We start from the raw sequence: 22,791 nt of genomic DNA on the forward strand, positions 1-22,791 counted from the left end.
TCAGTCTGGAATTTCCTAGTAAGGTAATCTGCCTGATAAAAACCCCTGTACGCCCTCAGGAAAGGTGACCTTGCTTGAAATAATTCCCTCTTTGAACTTCGTTATTTCATTTCCTTAGACTTATAACAATTTTCCATTTTGCATAACTCTTTAGCTCCTTTCTACCCACTAGATCAGATGCTGCCCAATTCACAAACTGCTGAATAAAGCCAACTAGAGCTTCAAATTGACTCATTTGAATTTTGTATTTTAACAAAGAGACTACTGATAAAACTATGGATGTTAAAGGCAAGAGGGAGGACTCAAAAAGAAGAGTTATAGAGAAAGCCTCTGTTGTCTCAGAGAAGACATATATCATCATGAACAGAATGTTGGTAGAAATATGGATGCTAAAGGTCATTCTGGTGAAATCTCAGCTAGAAATGAAGAACATGTTATTGGACACTAAAAGAAAGAAGATAACTTGTAATACAGTGGTAAGGACTCTGGCTGAACTATTTTTGTGGTTCTATGGAAGGCAGAACTTTTAAGAGGGGATTGGGCATTTAGCTGAGGAGGATTCTAAGCAAAGTGTTGAAGGAGTAGGTTGGTTTCTCCTTACTGTTTACAGTAATATGTGAGAGGAGAGAAATGAGGTGAAGGAACTAGTCCATCCGTATTATAAAAGGACGATAAAGCCTGTGCTAAGAGTGTGGCTGAACAACCATCCAATAAGGAGAGGAGTACAGGTGGAAACCATGGGTTTGATCAACCATCTCGGCAGAAACCAGGAACTGTGGTAGGATGATACTAGAAGGGACAATGACAATTTCAAATAAAGGAAGAGAGACGGGACAAAATAAGGTAGCCTATGAGATTTTGGGGATTCTACAAGACAGGATGACAGAATTAATCAGCTAAGAACATGCTTCATCCTTCAAGAAAAATTATCCAACGCAATTCAGTTATCATCAGGGCTGCCACTCCCACCACAGGCCCAGGGCTGCCACTCCCACCACAGGCCCAGGGGGTAAAGCTGCTTGCTCCTCAGTTTCCTCAGTTATGGCCACCAGGCAACTGCTACAAAGAGTCAAGGGAGCAGGACCTATGCCCAGAACCAAGAGGGCAGAGTCACTACCTAGGGTCATGGTCCACTTACCCCTCAGTGGGCCTGGAGCACAGAGCATCCAACCAGAGATGATTATTCTTGAGTCTTACGATCTAATATAATTTGCCTTGTTAAGTTTTGGACTTGCTTAGAACCCATAACCCCTTTCCAATTTCTCCCTTTTAGAACAGAAATGTCTATCCTATGCCTGCCCTACTATTCTATCTTTGAGGCACATAACTTGTCTGGTTTCACAGGTTCACTGTTAAAGAATGAATCCTACTTCAGGTCTCACCCAAACCTGAGTCAGGTGATATTTTGATTAGACTTTGGACTCGGAACTAATGCTCAATTAAGACTTTGGGGCTGCTGGATGGGACGAGTGCATCTGCACATAGTAAGGACATGAATTTTGGGGGCCCAGAGAACAGAATGCCATGGACTGAATTTGTCCCTACAAAATTCCTATGTTGAAGGTCTAACCCCCAGTGTAATGGCATCTGGATATGGGGCCTTCAGGAAGGTAATAAGTCAAATGAGGTCATAATGGTGGTACCCTAGTCTGAGGGGATCAAGTCCTTTTAGGAAGAGGAAGAGACACCAGAGAGCACTCTTTCTCCAAGTGAGAGCACACAGGAAAGATCATGTAGGACACAGTAAGAAGGCAGCAGCCAGGACAAGAGTTCTCACCAGAAACTAAACTTGCCAACATTCTGACCATGGACTTTATCTAACCTCTAGAACTGTGAGAAAATAAATGTCTGTTATATATAGCACTCTGAAAAGATTAATACACTATACATACTATTTATCTTTTTTCTTTTCTTAGTCTGATGATCAATTTCCACTCCTCAAATTTCAATTCAAATATTATTCCCTAGTAGGTTTTCCCTGATGTCTTCAAGGCAAGACTAGGAACTTGCTACTTCATCATCAAAACCTAGTACTTTTCTCTTATTAGAACACTTAAATATTATAGCTCAAGTTATGTATTTGTCTCTCCCTACTGTGAACCTTGAGGAAAGAGAAAATGACCCTACATCTTTATCCCTAAGACCATGCACACTACGTAACCACACACTACACAACAAAGTGCTACATGTTAGCTACATGAATTAGTTAAACCTCAACCACACTTTCACCATAAAATTATCTACTGTTTTAAAAGAAAAACATACATCGCTTAACAAAAACTAGGATAGGTTACCTTCGGGAAATTTCAGGAAATTTAGTCAATCACTGAACCTAAAAGTATGCCCCATTTAAATATGGTAATGAGAAGAACACTACCTTGGGTAACCAAAACATTCTTAGTCTTTTATTCACAAATTTCAGGCTTGTGAAATACAGGAGTTCATATACTCTCCCCACCATCAGTGCCCTCAGCTAAGACCTCAAATACCAATGAGAAAATAAAGGCCAATCAGAGAGGAATTTTCATTTGCATACAAACCCTAAGAACCCACTTGTACCTCTTTTCATTTTTATCACTCTTATAACAACAGAGGAAATCTCTTTCAACCTGAATCAAAACCTTCTACCTGTATAGTTGCTTTCTATGGCCTTCCTTCTAACCTATTACCCACCTGAGTGCCAACATTATCAATTCAATTACAGAAGGACTGCAGTACTGAGAAAGGTGGGAGGTGGCACAGGGAATAATATTTAGCAATCCTGTAGCTTATCTTTTACATTTCACAAAAGAAAAAACTCATTTTCTCATTGGAGCGAGAGATTGCTTCTGGAAGAGCAGAAACTATACTTTGACTTTCCCAAAGCCTGATTTGGTGGCTTACTCACCATCTCTTCCTGACTGCCTAGAAAACTTAACATGAAATAAACTGAGATTCCAATACTCCGCACCAGATCTGCTCCTCCTTCAGATTTGCCTATCTAAGTTGATGACAACTTCACCCTTTCTGTGTAGCAAAGAATTTGGCTTTGCCCAAAAGAGATGCGAATTTTGCTCATGGTTCTGGCAGATACTCAACGTCTTTGTTTAGGGCAGAAGAGGGCAATATCTTAAGTGGAGGGCCAGAAAGACCAACCATGTGATTTTGGGTGAGAACTCTGAGTCACATGGAGTCCACTGTCTTGGAAGCTGAAATAACGGTGGGCAATCAATCCGACTTGCTTAAATAACCAAGTTTCAATAAAAACTGTGTTAAAGCTCATGTGAGTTTCCCTGGTTGGCAATATTCCATGCATACAGTCATACATCAATGCCAGAAAAGTAACATATCTTGAGGACAATGGAAGATTTATATTTGGAATCCTCCCAGACTCTATCTTATACATCTCTTCTTTTGGTTGGTTTTAACCTGTATTCAATTATAATAACTGGTAACAATGAATATAATTGCTTTCAGTGATTTCTATGAATCCTTCTAGAGAATAATCAAACCTGAGAGTGGTTTTAGGAACTTCCCGAAGTTGCATTTGGTGTCAAAAGTGATAGAAGTGTTCCAAAGACTATGCAGTTTGACCAACTGCAAGTACATTCTCAATTCCTCTTTCTCTCACACCCAAGCTATGTATTCTATCAGAATATTCTGCTGGCTCCTTCTCCAAAAGATAGGCAGAATCAAATCACTACTGCTACCATCATGCCTTGCCTCGGTTACAACACCTTCCTCACAGTTCTCTTATTTTTTCCCTTACCGCCAAAGTCAAGTCTTAAAACACCATCCAAGAATTCTGTTAAAATGTCAGATTATGTCACTCAATGACAAAAATCCCTCTGATAGCTTCCCATCTCTCTCACAATAAATATCAAAGTCCTAACAATGGCCTATGATATCCTACTAAATCTGGCAGCTTTAGTTACCTCCGGCCATATCTTCAGCTACTCCCACCTTCATTCACTCTACTCCAGCCATACTAGTTTTTTCACTTTGTCTTAAATATGCCAGATAATTTCTTGCCACAGGGCTTTTCACCTGCTATTTCCATGGACTGGAAATAGCATGGACTCTTCCCCCCACATATATTCATGGCTCCCTCACTTCCTTCAAATATCTTCTCAAATACTACCTTCTCATCAGTGTCTTCCCTACCATTTCATAACCTCAACACAACCCATTTTTTATTTTCTTTCTCTGCCCCTCCTCTAAACCTCTTGAATGTATGTTCCATGAAAAGAAGCTGTCTTTTCTGTTAACTGCTGTTTCACCAGTACCTAGTACAGTATCTGAAACATAACTAGTACATAATACTATTTGGAAAATAAGTGAATGTTATATTGTTCAAAATGGCTGGTCAAACTGTTGCTTCTTGTTATAGCATATTTGCAAGGAAACATTTGCTTAATTTTTAGTATACCTTTTCTAAATAAACAAATGTCATCTACAGAATCTGTTAAAGCTTTATCAGAATTGTACAAAATGTAACTCTAAATGAGGACTGATGATAATATGTCATGCAAAGAACAAGTTATTTTACAAGTAAATTTACAAATATGCAAATTTACCCCCGATACCTTTTGTCTGGGACAGATACTCTGGCTGTTATAAAGATTTGTGGTTTTACTGATGGTTCTCAGTCACATTCTAAATCAGGAGATGGCAAAATACTGACTGCCTCTGTTTGTAAATAAAGTTTTATTAGAACTCAGCCATGTCCTTCTGTTTGCATCTTGTCTATGACTACTATAAGGGTACAAGAGAGTTGAGTAGTTGCCACAAAGACTATATGGACCTCTAACTTAAAATACTAACTACCCTTCAAGAAAAGTTTGCTGATCTCTGTTCTAGATAATTTAGGGTTCTAAATGAGAGACCTTCAAATTAACAAAAGCAAATTCACCTAACTGTCTTTCTTAAAGGCCAAAAGAGAATTAAAAAATATATTCAACAGCTGAAGATAAAAACTACTTAAAAAAAATTGTCCTTTCAGTAAGTACTCTTTCTCATGACACATCAAAGCAGACAAAGGGTACTGGAAATATACCATGACTATAAAGCACTGGTATTCTAAAAACTCCTAGAACTACAAAAGGTTACTGACCAATTTTATTCCACCACAAACTGTATTCAATAAATGACATTTTTTTATTTACTAAAATTTCTGAAACCAAATTATAAAAACGACCTTCTAAAAGCTTATTAGCACCTCACATATTTCCTAACATAAAAAAACAAAAGAATCAAAACCTATTTTAACAAGGATAAATGTCTTCCATTAACAAGGACAAATGTTTTCCAAAGAGAAAATTTTAAATGTATAAATAAAATGTGCAAAACTTCATTGATATTAGTAGAAAACCTTAAGGAAGAAGATTTAAGAAAGGAACTCACTGACAAAGATTAATTCAAAAATTTAAAGACTGATGCACCAAATCTGAAAAGATGCACAGAAAGGTTTCATCAAAGAGCTGTTTATAAAAACAGAAAAATTTCCAACATCATAAATGCCCAAGTAATCATCATTAGAAGATTAAATAAATTGTTGTATCCTAAAAGGAAAATACAGTATAGTCAAAATTGATGAATCTACATTTACTATTCTAAAGAGATGCCTACAGTATGTCAACAAGTAGATTATCAAGAATTCATAAAATAAAATCATATTTCTGTAAAATTATAACATGAAGGGTATGCGTATGGGAGAGAAGGGCACTCTGCCTGTATCTGAGCACATAAAAAATGTCCAGGTAGAAAAACGTATATAAAAAAGGTTAACTGTGGTTATTGCTTGGTAGCAATATAAAAGGTGGTTTATTCTTTTTCTTACATTTTTTTCTAGATTTTTCTGAATGAGCCTTTATTATTATTATTTTATTTCCATTTTCAGGGGGAAAAAAATCAAGACTTACCCAACTAAAAGAAGAAGTGCACAAATTACAGCAAATCCCAAAGTATACTTGAATGCAGTTTTAATTTGCTAGAAGTCAAGGGAAAAAAGTATACCATTTACTAAGACCTTCAAAATATAAAATATTCTTAAAAAAATAAAATATAAACTATTTTACTATGGTGTAAAAGTACTTTCACACCAAACGTACATTTATAGTCAACTGTGTAAAATTTCCCTGTTGAAAAATAATCTTAAAATTTAAGGAAAAACAATGTAATGCCACATCATAAGTTATGTTTGCAAACCACACTAGACCTTAAAGTCTTTTCAATGATTAGACCTTGTGGAAATCAGTACTCAAAAGCATAATCAATTCTTCAGTGGGCATAATCATTAGTAAAATTATCAGAATACTTACTAATATATTCCCCCAAACAGTACACAATCAGAATCTATAATACCCCTCCCCCAACTCATTTAAATTGGTTATAATAATTATAATATTCAATATGCATACATGTGAACATATATATGTATGGATATATATATGTTCTTGAATATATATGTACTTATTTTATATATAATATATATTATATTTGTATAAAATTAAAAAATATATAGAACATATATATAAATATATAAAACATTTATCATTATCTTTGTCCAAAGACAAAGAAAAACACAGAGCTGGATATTTTAAATATGGAAAGAAAAGTTAACCTCAAGAAAAAAGGTTAAATCAGTAAAAAACAAAAACAAAAAAACAAAACATTGTCTCTCAGATTAATGAAGTCTCCAAAAGTCACCATTTAAAATTTAAATTCAAGCTTCATATGACAAATTCTTCACAAAGTAGTTAAGACAATTTTTAGGGAAAAAAAACCTAAAATAAAGGTTGAGGAGGATCTTAAGATCAAACAAAAGGGTTGGGGAGGATGAACTTTAGAAAAGGTGAAAAGAGAAAGCATGTATCTCATTCCATTTTTAACATGAAATTCCTAACCACCCACTTTACCTTACATATGCTGGGTTTACAAATCCAGAGTTACATAAGTATCTGCAAATAATTAATTTTGACTTTCTTTATAAATACTTAAACACTGTATGTTTTTCTCTAACAACTGTACTGATTACCACTTGGAATCACTTAAAATAATGTTATGTACTTGCTCCTGATCTAATGCAAATACTTTAAGGGTTTAATAAACAATATTAAGAATAATGCTGGCTTTTAAGTGAAAGCTATACATAATTTTTTTTGTATTTAAATACAAAACATAAAAAAGTATAAAGCAAATTCCTGTAACTCAATAAAAACATTCCTTTTATGCTGCGTTTCCCCCTTAAATCAGAAAAAATGCTCAATTTTAGCAAATAGCTTTCAATATACAATTTCTTTTTGACCTATTAAATGACTATATATTAACAGATGTGCTGATTCTAAACTACCCATGCAGTCTAGAGACAGGCCCAACTCAGTTATACTATAGTTATATATTTTTAAGGATTCTGTGAATTCAATTTGCTACTATTTCAGTTAAAATTTGTATACCAATACTTAAGTGATGTTGGTCTGAAATTTTGGACATGTACGTATGTTATATTTATGAGATTCTTGTATCACTGTTATCCTGGATTAGTAAAAACAGTCTCCAAATATTCCTCCTTTATGCCCTAGAACAGGGATCAGTAGACTGTCCTATGGACCACAGGTAGCTCACCTCCTATTTTACTGGATCACATCAAGCTCATCAAGTATTAGCTCTGGCTACTTTCGCAGTACAACAGCAGAGGTGAGTAGCTGAGACAGAAACTATATGCCCACAAAGTCTAAAATGTTTACCACCTGGACTTTTAGAGACAATGTCTGCCAATCCCTGCTCTAGAATTGCTGTCTAAACAACAGTCACAAGTCACATGTGGCTACTGAGCTCTTGAAATATGGCTAGTTCAAACGGAGATGTGCTACAGTGTAAAATACATTTTAAATTTCAAAGGCTTAGTGTGAAAAAATTAATTTAATAACTCATTAATAATGTGTTTTGACTCTATTTGAACTGATACTACTTGGAACCTATAACATTAAATACAATGTATGGTTAAAAATAATTTCAACTGCTCCTTTTTACTTATTTTAATGTCACTACTAGAAAATTTAAAATTTCATATCTGGCTCACATTGTATTTCTATTAGACAATGCTGCTCTAGAATAAATTCAGTCATGTCATTCCTGGAGAAAGGAAATCATCTTTCCTCCTCCCCCTAAAATAAACATACTTACAGTACATTTACTAGTATCATCATCATCCTTTTCTTCATAGTAGAAGTAGACAAAAGGGATCCAGAAAAACACACAGAATAATATAACAGAATATAAGGCTGTGGAAAGAAATAATAAGCTGAGTTCTACTGAATACATAAAAACTTAGTAATTGTTATATATATACTTACATTGTACATATTAACATACAAATTAACTTACCAAATTCACATTTACATACCAAATTCACTCCCCCATCTGATCCCTATACACATAACTTTTGTGTGTCTTTTTTTAAAAGATTTTATTTATTTATTTGACAGAGAGACAGAGAGCAAAAGTAGGCAGAGTAGCAGGCAGAGGGAGAGGGAAAATCAGACTCCTCACTGAGTAGGAAGCCTGATGCAGAACTTGATCCCAGGACCCTGGGATCATGACCTAAGCCAAAGGCAGCCACTTAACTGACAGAGCCACCCAGGCACCCCACATAACTCTATGTTTATATGTAATATCCCAATCAGCTTTTCTGATCTCTATCCCAACAAATCAATAGCATTATTAGGTAGATCATAATTCAAGTTAACTATGAGGCAATTTTCAGCAATAATGATAATACTTATGCCTATAAATAGTATAGCAGCTAATACCTGAGCTCTTACTAGGTACTCACCACAGCGCAAGAACTTCCTGTAACCAATTCATTTAAATGAACATTAACTTTTGGGGTAACTGGCTGGCTCAGTTAGTTGAGTGACCAACTGGACTTCTTTCAGCTCAGGTCATGATCTTGGGGTTGTGGGGTTGAGATCCACAAGGGACTCCACACCCAGTATGGAGTCTGCCTGTCCCCCCAGTTCTTCTGCTCCTCCCCCTACTCATAATTCCTGGTATCTTGCTCACTATGACTCTCACTCTAAAATAAACAAATAAATAAAACCTTTAAAAAACATAATAAATGAGCATTAACTTTTATATTCCTTCCAACTTAAAATCAAATAAAGTTGACACAACATTTTCCAGTCACTCAAATTAAAGAAACAGCTACAATCGATACTATCCTTTTGGTACAAATAATTTTCCCTATCTAAGTTTAAAATACGTAGTGTTATAAAACTGACTATATATAAATAAAGACAAAGAAAAGGTAAGAATGGTAAAACAGCAAAATCAGATTCAAAGTTAACTGATACGAATTACTATTTACATGCTTTAAAATAATATTAGATACTTTGACCCAGTAGTCAAAATATTTTTTAATTCAATGTACTAATTAAAATTTGAACAACGAAAGTATATTTAACAATTAAAAAAAGAACAGCATAAACAACTTTTCAAGGCTTCACAACCTAAAAAAAAGTGCTTTTAAAATCTTCTGTGAAGGAGTGCCTAGATGGCTCAGTGAGTTAAGCGACCAACTCTTGATTTCCACTCAGGTCATAACCTCAGGTTCAGAGTGTCTCTCTGCCTCTCTCTCTGCCCCTCTCATCCCCTACCCAATGCACATGCTCTCTCCCTCTCTCTCAAAAGAAAAATTAATATATTTTTTTAAATAATGAAAAAATAAGGGAGGACCTGGGTGGCTCAGTCGGTTAAGTGTCTGACTTCAGCTCAGGTCATTACCTCAAGGTCTTGGGATCAAGCCCCACATGGGGCCCCCTGCTCAGCGTGCAGTCAGCTTCCCCTCTCTGTCTGCTCCTCCCCGTGCTTGTGCTCTCTCTCTCTAAGTAAATAAAATCTTTAAAAAATAAATTAATAATAATAATAAAATAAAATCTGTGAATTTACATTTATTTGCATGTGCATAAGTTCATGGAAAGTGACAATATAATTATATTTAAAAAATCACAGGATAATAGTTATACTCCTTTGTAAAAAATATTTGTTAGTAATCTACAACTATATATAAGATATGTAAATATATAACATATATAAAGATATTTATATCTATAACTAAATATAAATATGTATTTATATAACTAAATATAAAGATACCAGAACTACAGGCCCAAAGCAGGAAGCAAGTATTGACCAAAATTCATGTTTTGCTGAGTGAAATAAGTCAAGCAGAGAGAGTCAATTATCATATGGTTTCACTTACTTGTGGAGCATAAGTAATAACACGGAGGACACTGGGAGACGGAGAAGAGAAGTGAGTTGGGGGAAATCAGAAGGGGATACAAACCATGAGAGACTGTGGATTCTAAGAAACAAACTGAGGGTTTTGGAGGGGAGAGGGGTGGGGGGTTGGGTAAGCCCGGTAGTGGGTATTAAGGAGGGCACATATTGCATGTGGTTTATATGCTGCATAAACAATGAATTTTGGATCACTGAAAAAAAAATTGAAATTTTTTTTAGAAGTCATGTTTTGCACAAATTATTCTCTTAGAAGGAATGATTGTATAACTTACAGAATTTTTAAACACGATCTTAATACTTGATAGTACTATCTCATTTATCTGGAGGCCACTTATGAAATAGACTCCATTAAATTCAGCATAGCTACTACAACTCAGCAAACAAAGTCCTAAATAACCAACAGAAAGGTAAAAGGTTAATTTTTATTGACCAATCATAAAATAACTGTCAGCAAACTGCATTCTGGCACTTCACATATTTAGTGAAATGTATGCAGTCTTTTAATATCTTAAGAAACTAATAATGACAGTAAATCTTTAAAGGTAATGAATACCGGTGTTTCTACTACAAAACAGAAAGTACAGTTAACTGCTTAAGTTGGCTGAGGCACCAAGTCCCTGCAGATGTAATAATCTACATACAACTTTTGATTCCCCTAAACCTTAACAAACAGCCTACTGTTGACCGGAAGCCTTACTGATAACATAAAAAAACAGTCAAGTAACACATATTTTGTAGGTTACATGTATCATATACCATATTCTTACAATAAAGTCACCAAGAGAAAAGAAAATGTTATTAAGAAAATCATAAAGAAGAGAAAATATATTTACAGTATTATATTGAATTTATTAGAAAAAAATCCACATTAAATGGGCCCAACACAGTTCAAATTTGTGTTGTTCAAGGGCCAGAAATAGTTAGTATTAATATTTCTATCATAAGTCTAACAGCCAATGGAAATAAACATATATGCAAAAATGTAACCAGGGCGCCTAGGTAACTCAGTCATTAAGCCTCTGCCTTCAGTTCAGGTCATGATCCTAGGGTCCGGGATCAAGCCCCACATCCGGCTCCCTGCTCAGCAGAGAGCCTGCTTTTCCTTCTGTCTCTGCCTGCCACTCAGCCTACTTGTGCTCTCTAACTCCCTGTCAAATAAATAAATGAAATCTTTAAAAAAAAAATGTAACCAAAATAAATATTCTAAAAGTTTTAAAAAATTAAAATTAAAATGGTCAGGACTATAAATCACTCTAATTACCATTCTAATATTATGATTAAAAAGATCAAATAATTTGTATACAATAGGAAAAATCCCAAATTAGCAGAACAGAGCTTAATGAGCTGATCACCATATCCCAGAAATTTTGATACAATAATGTTTAGCTTCACTCTCAGCATGTTGTTTATGTCTACTACTTGATGGCCTAAGCCTTCAGCAGGGCAGAGAGCCTATGGCTATTAACATTCCTGGTATTCGGAAACTTGTATGATCAAAGATCTTGTAAGGTGCATAGTTATCACAGTCAATTAGAAAAACAAAGTATAAAATTAATTCCTATAACTCAAAAAATACAAATAACCCATTTTTAAAGTGAACAAAAGACAGATACTTCACCATAGAAGATACTGGCCAAAGATACAAAATGGCTAAAAACCACATCTTAAAAGGTGCTCATTATCATTAGCCATGAAGATGTAAACTAAACCCACAATGAGATACACATACCCCAAAGAATGGCTAAAATTAAACTGGCAATACCAAGTGTGGCCAAGAATGTAGAACAACTGATATTCGCATACTTTGCTAGAGGCAGTGTAAAGTGGCACACCACTATAGAAAACTGTTTAGTAGTTTCTTATCAAGTTAAACATAAAACTACCACATGATCCAACAATTCTACTCCTCTGACAATGAAGAGCCACAATATATGCAAAGGGTTTCTGCCCAGAGAAGCCTGCCTGAGTTACAGAGTCCAAGGCTTTTACTGTGGACCTATAAAATATGCACGTTTGCCTCAGTGTCCAGCTATGTATGATACCAGAACTACAGGCCCAAAGCAGGAAAGCCAAAAATCATGTTCTGCAGAAACAATCAAACAAGCTGATAATACACAGTTCCATACTCAGCTATACAAAACCACCTTATCAATTAGTAATACAGGGCACATCCCAGGGCTAGGTTCACAGGAGTTAGTCAAGGGTCAACCACACAACCTGAAAGTATACGGTAAGTGAACATGCTCAGGTGTCCCGCATTAACCCTTTTGTTTGTTTGTTTGTTTGTTTGTTTTAAAGTAGGCTCCACGCCCAGTGTGAAGCCCAACAAAGGACTTGAACTCACAACCCTCCTGAGATCAAGACCTGAGCTGAGATCAAGAGTCGGATGCATGTGGCATGTGGGTGGCTCAGTCCATTAAGCATCGGCCTCAGCTCAAGTCATGATCTCAGGGTCCTAGCCATGAGCATCAGGCTTGCTGTTTAGCAGGGAGTCTGCTTCTCCCTTTAACTCTGCTCGTCCCCCACTTGTGCTCTCTTTCTCTCTCTTCTCTCAAATAAGTAAATAAAATCTTTTAAAAAAGGAGTGGGATGCTTAACCGACTAAACCATGCAGGCACTCCCCTGCATTAACTCTTTCATGAAAAAAATGTTCTTAGCAACATTATTCACAATAGTCAGAAACTGAAAATGATTCAAACATCCATCAACAGGTGAAAAGATAAGCAAACTAAATGGTATTACATTTATACAAATGACTAGTATACAGCAACAAAAAATAACAAACTATGGATACATGAGATGAGGATTAATCGCACAAACCTTATACTAAATAAAATACGCCCACTCACAGGAGTACATTTCCTATGACTGAACTTAAGGAAGTTCTAGATCTGGCAAAACTAATTTGTTACAACACAAGTCAAAAAGTGGTTGGGGCAGCTACTGACTGTAAAAAGACATGAAGATATATGGCAACGAAAACTCTCATTTCGTTGCTGGTAGGAATAACCAGAAAATGGCAGTTTCTAGCAATCAACACCTGGAGGAAGGAGATGGGGAAAAACACAATTCTGAAAAGTCTCTATAATATCCCCCCACCAGCAGTCTGTGACTCAAAGTAGGTGTAGAACAACTGCTCCAAATCTTTGTTTTGCTAAACACCATACTCTAAATAAACTATCTTCTGGTAATCTGACCGTTCTTTTTTCATAAAGATCTCTTCTTTGTCCTGCATCAGGCTCCTTGCTCAGCAGGGAACCTGCTTCTGCCAGTCTCTCTGTCAGCCTAATGCTCCCCCTGCCTGTGCTTTCTTTCTCTTTCAAATAAATAGATAACATCTTAAAAAAAAAAAAAAAGAATAAAGATTTCTTCCTTTAGCCCATAAATATTAATCTATAAGAAACATCAATTAAGTAACATTTTTGTTGGCTTTGGATCAGTTCTAATGTCCAGTTGGGTTTATATACCTGTAAATTAAAAAAAAGGTGCTGCTGCCACTAACATGAAACTGAGAAATTGCTTCTTTTACAGCTCTACTTCAAACTGATAACTATTTTCAAAGGAAAATTATTCTTAGCTCCAACAGTGACGACATTCTTCATATACTGACATCTTTATAAAGTATGCTTTCACTTGTAAATGTTTTTGTTAAAAGATTGCTACTAGCAAGTGAAAGATAAACAGACTATTTGGTTTAATAGTCCCACTAACATCAAAGAAAACATATTAAGAACAAGTTTTAAAACCTCATGTCCACAAAAATTGGCAAAAATTAAACTCATAAAACAAGTTCTTTTTTTAAAAACAACTTAGCAAGAACTAGCAAAAACAAGTGAACAGTCATCAACTCTTAAAAGGACCACAGACAAAAACAGTGGCAAAGAATATATAAAAATTGTTATGATCTTTTCATATCCACAAAACAATCTACTTTTTACAAACTTCATATCATTAAATTATAACACACATGAAAATTAACTTCAATAAATTAGGCTCTGGGATTTTCAGACATTCTTTATTCCTCCCAACTATTGATGAAAACACCAAGACAAAGAATAACTTAGTCAATACTATGATAGTAAAATTAATCATAACAAAGCTTTTTTTTTTAAGAGGGTCAAAGTATAAAGATATTCTGGGAATTCTAAAAGCCTTCTAAAATTATACCATTTACCCAGCTGAAGATATTTGGGGTCAAGACTGCTAGCTGCATATCCAAATACCCATTTTCATTTCAGCTGGCGTTCCTCTTTTTGTCCTTCCCCTTTTCTACTGCTTCCTGTCTGAAATGGATATATGATAGCTTAAACTCTAGCCACCATTTGGACTCTGGTGACCTTAAGATGGAAATCAGGTACTAAGGATGGAGCACAGAGGAAAACAAAACACAAGTTTAAGATCCTCATGATGCCATAATGCTGTCATCCGAGCCCTGGATAGCCCAATTCTAGACTTATTCTAAGTGAGATTTAAAAACCACTATATTGTTTAAGCCATGTATTTCCGGTCTGTAAACATTAGCCGCCAGGTTTAATTCCTGAAACAGAATCTGATATGCGAAATGGGGAAACCCGAACATTTCATTCCTGAACTATCCTGAGCCCTTGGTGGTCCTTCTTGTGAGCCATGAGTGTAACAGATCTCAATTAACTTTTGCCATTGAACATGATAGCATCATGAGGTGCCCCAGAATCTCCCGAGTTCAAGATAGAGTTTTTGCCTTCACAGTGTAGCAGCAACTCTATTTCCCTTAATAACCAGCATCAATCACTCCAGCCCACATAGTTAACTATTATTGCCTGTTCATTCAATAGAATAAGGCAACCAAATGGTCAGATGGAAATAATACCTCTAATTCAACAAAACTATTGTTTCATCTTTGTTGGAAGTACTCTCATATGGCTATTGAAAATTCTAATCAGCAGAACTCAGCTACAAGAAACAAGTTTTGTGGCTAGTTCATTAGGACTAACTGTATAAACTCCATGCTCAGTTCCATCCCTCAGTTATCAGACATGGGTACAAACTATGGGACAAAGAGACACATGTAATGCTCACTGGTCCACAGCATTCTCTAAAATAATAAAATAATATAAAAAAATACTTCTCAGTTCATTTTATGAAACTAGCAGGGTCTTCATAAACAAACCTGACAAAAATAGTAAGATAAAGGAAAATTACATACCAGTCTCACCTCTGAGTCAATTTTTAAAAGAATCCCAAATAAGATAAGAGCAAATCAAATCCAGCAAGAGATTTAAAAACCAAAAAAGCCATCATCACGACCAACCAAGGTTTATCCTAGGAATGCAAAGTTGACTGAAGAATAATCTGTCCATATATTACTTGAAAGATTAAAAATTCACATGATTATCTCCCCTGATAAAGTATATTCAACAAATATCTAATTAGTATGTGCCAGGCATCACCCTAGGGTTCATGAATATGGCTAAATCAAAGCTCAAAAGTCCCTACTCTCTTAAGAATTCAGTGGAGGAAAAAATAAAATATTTAGAATCACTGTGTGAACTACTCAGAGTACATTTTAAAACAAAACAAACAAACAAAAAATCTCTTAAATAAGAAAAACACAAACAACCCAGCTAAAAAAGGTAATTCAAGCAAAAAGTTGAAAAAGCCAATAAATTTTTTAAAAACATGTAATTTTATTTTCAAATAAGAGAAATGCAGATTAAGGAACTATCATTTCATACTTGCCAGACTGGCAAAAACTAAAAATACATAGCAATATCAAAATTTGGCATATATATAGAACACCTGAAATTAATGGAACATTGTATGTCACCATACTCAAAAAAAAGTACACTATGGTTTCTAAAATTACAACGAGAGTGTTGATGTCCCATGTTATCCAAATAATATTAGTCTTGTCACCAGTATTTTATTAGGTTAGCGTTTCCAAGGGCTCAGATACTACATGAACACCTTCAAATGTTCTTTTTCTCCCCTTCAATTTGGAGGTGGTATACACTCATTTGGGAAATTTTGTAAAATACAAAAATATACACAAAATAAAAATTACACATAATACAACTCCCTAAGTGCCACCCAATTTAACCTTTGGGACATTTTCTTATAGTCAGTGATTGTATACAGAGTGTGTTTATTTTTATTTGCTATATAACTATGATAGATTGGTCCAGGTGCCAGAAAACTACAGCCTGCAGGCCAAATCTGGCCCACCACTTGCTCTTGTAAATAAAGTTCTACCAGAACACAACAGCAGAAACAAAAATAAAAACAAAAACAAAAACACTAAGTTTAGGATACAGAGCAAATGGAAGGTTTATACCCTTTCAATGGGAGTTAAAGTGGTATAACCACTTAGAAAAATAATTTCTCATTACTTAGAATACTGACGATGCACATAACTCTGTCCATCAACTCTATGTACATATTTTGCATATATGCAACAGGAAACGTGTACAAACATGTTCAATGCAATTTTTAACAGCAAAAAATCCAAATGTCCAGACTGATTAACATGTTATATTCAAACACAATAAAAATAAGCTACACTTTATGCAAGAACATATAAGAATCTCAGAAACATGGCTGAATGAAAACAAGCAAGTAGATTCATATAAAGTTCAAAAAAATGTAAAACTAAAGATACAGCCTGGTAGAACTAAGGCAAAGCAAGGGATTAATGGAGACTAAATTAAAAGAGTGGTTACTTCTAAGGGCATTGGAGAAGAGATGGCATCAGGGAAAGGCACACAAGAGACATGCTTAACAGATATATTGCAAGTATAAAATCATTATATGTTGAACAAACATCAAAACTGTCAATACTTATTAGAGAAACCCTCTCCGGTGAGATAAAAGAAGCCCTTTCTGGAGAAATAAAAGAACTAAAATCTAACCAAGTGGAAATCAAAAAAGTTATTAATGAGGTGCAATCAAAAATGGAAGCTCTCACTGCTAGGATAGATGAGGCAGAAGAAAGAATTAGTGACATAGAAGACCAAATGACAGAGAATAAAGAAGCTCAGCAAAAGAGAGACAAACAAATACTGGACCACGAGGAGAGAATTCGAGAGATAAGCGACACCATAAGACGACACAACATTAGAATAATTGGGATTCCAGAAGAAGAAGAAAGAGAGAGGGGAGCAGAAGGTATATTGGAGACAATTATTGGAGAGAATTTCCCTAATATGGCAAAGGGAACAAACATCAAAATCCAGGAGATGCTAAGAACGTCCCTCAAAATCAATAAAAATAGGTCCATACCTCGTCACCTGATAGTAAAGTTTACAAGTCTTAGCGACAAAGAGAAAATCCTGAAAGCAGCCCGGGAAAAGAAGTATGTAACATACAAGGGTAAAAACATTAGATTGGCAGCGGACCTATCCACAGAGACCTGGCAGGCCAGAAAGAACTGGCATGATGTATTCAGAGCACTAAACGAGAAAAACATGCAGCCAAGAACACTATATCCGGCTAGGCTATCATTGAAAATAGAAGGAGAGATAAAGAGCTTCCAGGACAAACAAAAGCTGAAAGAATTGGCAAACACCAAACCAGCTCTACAGGAAATATTGACAGGGGTCCTCTAAGCAAAGAGAGACCCTAAAAGGAATAGATCAGAAAGAAACAGAGACAATATACAGTAACAGTCACCTTACAGGCAATACAATGGCACTAAAGTCATATCTCTCAATAGTTACCCTGAATGTTAATGGGCTAAATGCCCCAATCAAAAGACACAGGGTATCAGAATGGATAAAAAAACAAAACCCATCAATATGCTGCCTACAAGAAACTCATTTTAGACCCGAAGACACCTCCAGATTTAAAGTGAGGGGGTGGAAAACAATGCACCATGCTAATGGACATCAGAAGAAAGCTGGGGTGGCAATCCTTATATCAGATCAATTAGATTTTAAGTCAAAGACTATAATAAGAGATGAGGAAGGACACTATCTCATACTCAAAGGGTCTGTCCAACAAGAAGACCTAACAATCTTAAATATCTATGCCCCTAACATGGGAGCCGCCAACTATATAAACCAATTAATAACAAAATCAAAGAAATACATCGACAGTAATACAATAATAGCAGGGGACTTTAACACTCCCCTCACTGAAATGGACAGATCATCTAAGCAAAAGATCAACAAGGAAATAGAGGCCTTCAATGACACACTGGACCAGATGGACATCACAGATATCTTCAGAACATTCCATCCCAAAGCAACAGAATATACATTCTTCTCTAGTGCACATGGAACATTCTCTAGAATAGACCACATCCTGGGTCATAAATCAGGTCTCAATCGGTACCAAAAGATTGAGATCATTCCCTGCATATTTTCAGACCACAATGCTCTGAAGCTAGAACTCAATCACAAGAGGAAATTTGGAAAGAACGCAAATACATGGAGACTAAACAGCATCCTTCTAAAAAATGAATGGGTCAACCAGGAAATTAAAGAAGAATTGAAAAAATTCATGGAAACAAATGATAATGAAAACACAATGGTTCAAAATCTGTGGGACACAACAAAGGCAGTCCTGAGAGGAAAATATACAGCGGTGCAAGCCTTTCTCAAGAAACAAGAAAGGTCTCAAATACACAACCTAACCCTACACCTAAAGGAGCTGGAGAGAGAACAACAAAGAAAGCCTAAACCCAGCAGGAGAAGAGAAATCATAAAGATCACAGCAGAAATCAATGAAATAGAAACTAAAAAAACAACAGAACAAATCAACAAAACTAGGAGCTGGTTCTTTGAAAGAATTAATAAGATAGACAAACCCCTGGCCAGATTTATCAAAAAGAAAAGAGAAAGGATGCAAATAAATAAAATCATGAATGAAAGAGGAGAGATCACAACCAACACCAAAGAAATACAAACAATTACAAGAACATACTACGAGCAACTCTACGCCAACAAATTTGACAATCTGGAAGAAATGGATACATTTCTAGAGACATATAAACTACCACAACTGAACCAGGAAGAAATAGAAAGCCTGAAGAGACCCATAACCAGTAAGGAGATTGAAACAGTCATCAAAAATCTCCAAACAAACAAAAGTCCAGGACCAGATGGCTTCCCAGGGGAATTCTACCGAACATTTAAAGAAGAATTAATTCCTATTCTCCTGAAACTGTTCCAAAAAATAGAAATGGAAGGAAAACTTCCAAACTCGTTCTATGAGGCCAGCATCACCTTGATCCCAAAACCAGACAAGGATCCCACCAAAAAAGAGAATTACAGACCAATATCCTTGATGAACACAGATGTGAAAATTCTCACCACAATACTGGCCAATAGGATCCAACAATACATTAAAAGGATTATTCACCACGACCAAGTGGGATTTATTCCAGGACTGCAAGGTTGGTTCAAAATCTGCAAATCAATCGATGTGATACAATACATTAATAAAAGAAAGAATAAGAACCATATGATACTCTCAATAGATGCTGAAAAAGCATTTGACAAAGTGCAGCATCCCTTCCTGATTAAAACTCTTCAAAGTGTAGGGATAAAAGGCACATACCTCAATATTATCAAAGCCATCTATGAAAAACCCATCACAAATATCATTCTCAATGGAGAAAAACTGAAAGCTTTTCCGCTAAGGTCAGGAACACGGCAGGGATGTCCATTATCACCACTGCTGTTCAACATAGTACTAGAAGTCCTAGCCTCAGCAATCAGACAACAAAAAGAAATTAAAGGCATCCAAATTGGCAAAGAAGAAGTCAAACTATCACTCTTTGCAGATGATATGATACTATATGTGGAAAACCCAAAAGGCTCCACTCCAAAACTGCTAGAACTTATACAGGAATTCAGTACAGTGTCAGGATATAAAGTCAATGCACAGAAATCAGTCGCATTTCTTTACACTAACAACAAGACAGAAGAAAGAGAAATTGAGGAGTCAGTCCCATTTACAATCTCTCCCAAAACCATAAGATACCTAGGAATAAATCTAACCAAAGAGGCAAAGAATCTATACTCAGAAAACTATAAAGTCCTCATGAAAGAAATTGAGGAAGACACAAAGAAATGGAAAAATATTCCATGCTCATGGATTGGAAGAACAAATATTGTGAAAATGTCTATGCTACCTAAAGCAATCTACACATTTAATGCAATCCCTATCAAAATCCCATCCATTTTTTTTAAACAAATAGAACAAATAATCCTAAAATTCATATGGAACCAGAAAAGACCTCGATTAGCCAAAGGAATATTGAAAAAGAAAGCCAACGTCGGTGGCATCACAATTCCAGACTTCAAGCTCTATTACAAAGCTGTCATCATCAAGACAGGATGGTACTGGCACAAAAACAGACATATAGATCAATGGAACAGAATAGAGAGTCCAGAAATAGACCCTCAACTCTATGGTCAACTAATCTTCGACAAAGCAGGAAAGAATATCCAATGGAAAAAAGACAGCCTCTTCAACAAATGGTGCTGGGAAAATTGGACAGCCACATGCAGAAAAATGAAATCGGACTATTTCCTTACACCACACACGAAAATAGACTCAAAATGGATGAAGGACCTCAATGTGAGAAAGGAATCTATCAGAATCCTTGAGGAGAATGCAGGCAGCAACCTCTTCAACCTCAACCGCAGCAACTTCTTCCTAGGAACATCGCCAAAGGCAACAGAAGCAAGGGCAAAAATGAACTATTGGGATTTCATCAAGATCAAAAGCTTTTGCACAGCAAAGGAAACAGTTAACAAAACCAAAAGACAACTGACAGAATGGGAGAAGATATTTGCAAACGACATATCAGAGAAAGGGCTAGTATCCAAAATCTATAAAGAGCTTATCAAACTCAATACCCAAAGAACAAATAATCCAGTCAAGAAATGGGCAGAGGACCTGAACAGACATTTCTGCAAGGAAGACATCCAGATGGCCAACAGACACATGAAAAAATGCTCCACATCACTCGGCATCAGGGAAATACAAATCAAAACCACAATGAGATACCACCTCACACCAGTCAGAATGGCTAAAATTAACAAGTCAAGAAATGACAGATGCTGGCGAGGATGCGGAGAGAGGGGAACCCTCCTACACTGCCGGTGGGAATGCAAGCTGGTGCAACCACTCTGGAAAACAGTGTGGAGGTTCCTCAAAAAACTGAAAATAGAGCTACCCTACGACCCAGCAATTGCACTACTGGGTATATATCCTAAAGATACAAACTTGGTACTCCGAAGGGGCACGTGCACCCGAATGTTTATAGCAGCAATGTCCACAATAGCCAAACTGTGGAAAGAGCCTAGATGTCCATCAACAGATGAATGGATAAAGAAGATGTGGTATATATACACAATGGAATACTATGCAGACATCAAAAGACATGAAATCTTGCCATTTGCGACGACGTGGATGGAACTAGAGGGTATCATGCTTAGCGAAATAAGTCAATCGGAGAAAGACAACTATCATATGATCTCTTTGATATGAGGAAGTGGAGATGCAATGTGGGGGGGTTGGGGGGAGGTCAGAAAAGAAAAAATGAAAAGATGGGATTGGGAGGGAGACAAACCATAAAAGACTCAATTTCAAAAAACAGACTGAGGGTTGCAGGGGGGAGGGGGTACGGGAGAGGGTGGTGGGAAAATGGACATTGGGGAGGGTATGTACTATGATGAGTGCTGTGAAATGTGTAAACCTGGCGATTCACAGACCTATACCCCTGGGGATAAAAATACATTATATGTTTATTAAAATAAAAAATAAAATAAAATAAAATAAAATAAAATAAAATAAAATAAAATAAAATAATTTAAAAAAAAACTGTCAATACTTGCGAGACTGCTATATAGTTAGCCTCTAAAATGGCTCCTGATGATCCCCAAACCTTTAGGCAAGCCCCTTTCCTTGAGTGGGGGCTAGATCACTGACTTGCTAATGAAAAAAATGTGACTTCTAAGATTAATTACTAAAAGATTCTGACTTCCATCTTGCTCACTCTGAGACCTCAACTGCCATGTTGTGAACTGCGCTATGAAAAGGTCCCTGTGGCAAGGAACTGATGTTGCTGACAACAGGCAGCTAAGACATGAAGCCAGCCTATTACCCACATGAGGGACTTGGGAGCCAACTCTCCCCAAGTGTAGCCTTAAGATGACTGTAGTCCCAACATACACAACTGCAGATTTATGAGGAGAAAACCCAAGCTGAGGACCCAGATCACCTACATCTGGATTCTTGACCCAGAGAAACTGTGAGATAATATTTGTTTTAAGCTACTAAATTTGGGGGTAATTTGGTAAACCACAAGAGGTAACTACTACCACTGCTGACAGTACTTCACTGACTGAAACATTAAGGGGCATGATCTGATAAGATACAACTTGGAGAACAAAACTGTTTATAGGCTTTAACTTCAATTACGGACTGAAAAACAGTCATTTCCCTGAAGGATTTTTTTTTGGCTGTTTGTTTCCTCTAACTAGGCCACTGAGTCTCATGGCATCATTATCTAGGGAATTTGTT

At 36.1% G+C, this 22,791-nt stretch overlaps 1 protein-coding gene across 2 annotated transcripts in view; it reads right to left on the reverse strand.

The window, feature by feature from the left end:
* The window catches only part of LMBRD1 (LMBR1 domain containing 1), a 138,356-nt gene that overhangs the window by 90,076 nt on the left and 25,489 nt on the right, over positions 1-22,791 (reverse strand). For both annotated transcript variants that reach the window (XM_080805171.1, XM_080805172.1), the window contains 2 exons: positions 8,164-8,261; positions 5,901-5,968 (listed from right to left, as the gene is read on the reverse strand). In XM_080805171.1, coding sequence (XP_080661297.1) covers positions 5,901-5,968; positions 8,164-8,261 — 166 coding nt within the window. The remainder of the gene's footprint in view (positions 1-5,900; positions 5,969-8,163; positions 8,262-22,791) is intronic.

This window comes from Martes martes, assembly GCF_963455335.1.
Source record: "Martes martes genome assembly, chromosome: 6".
NCBI lineage: Eukaryota > Metazoa > Chordata > Mammalia > Carnivora > Mustelidae > Martes > Martes martes.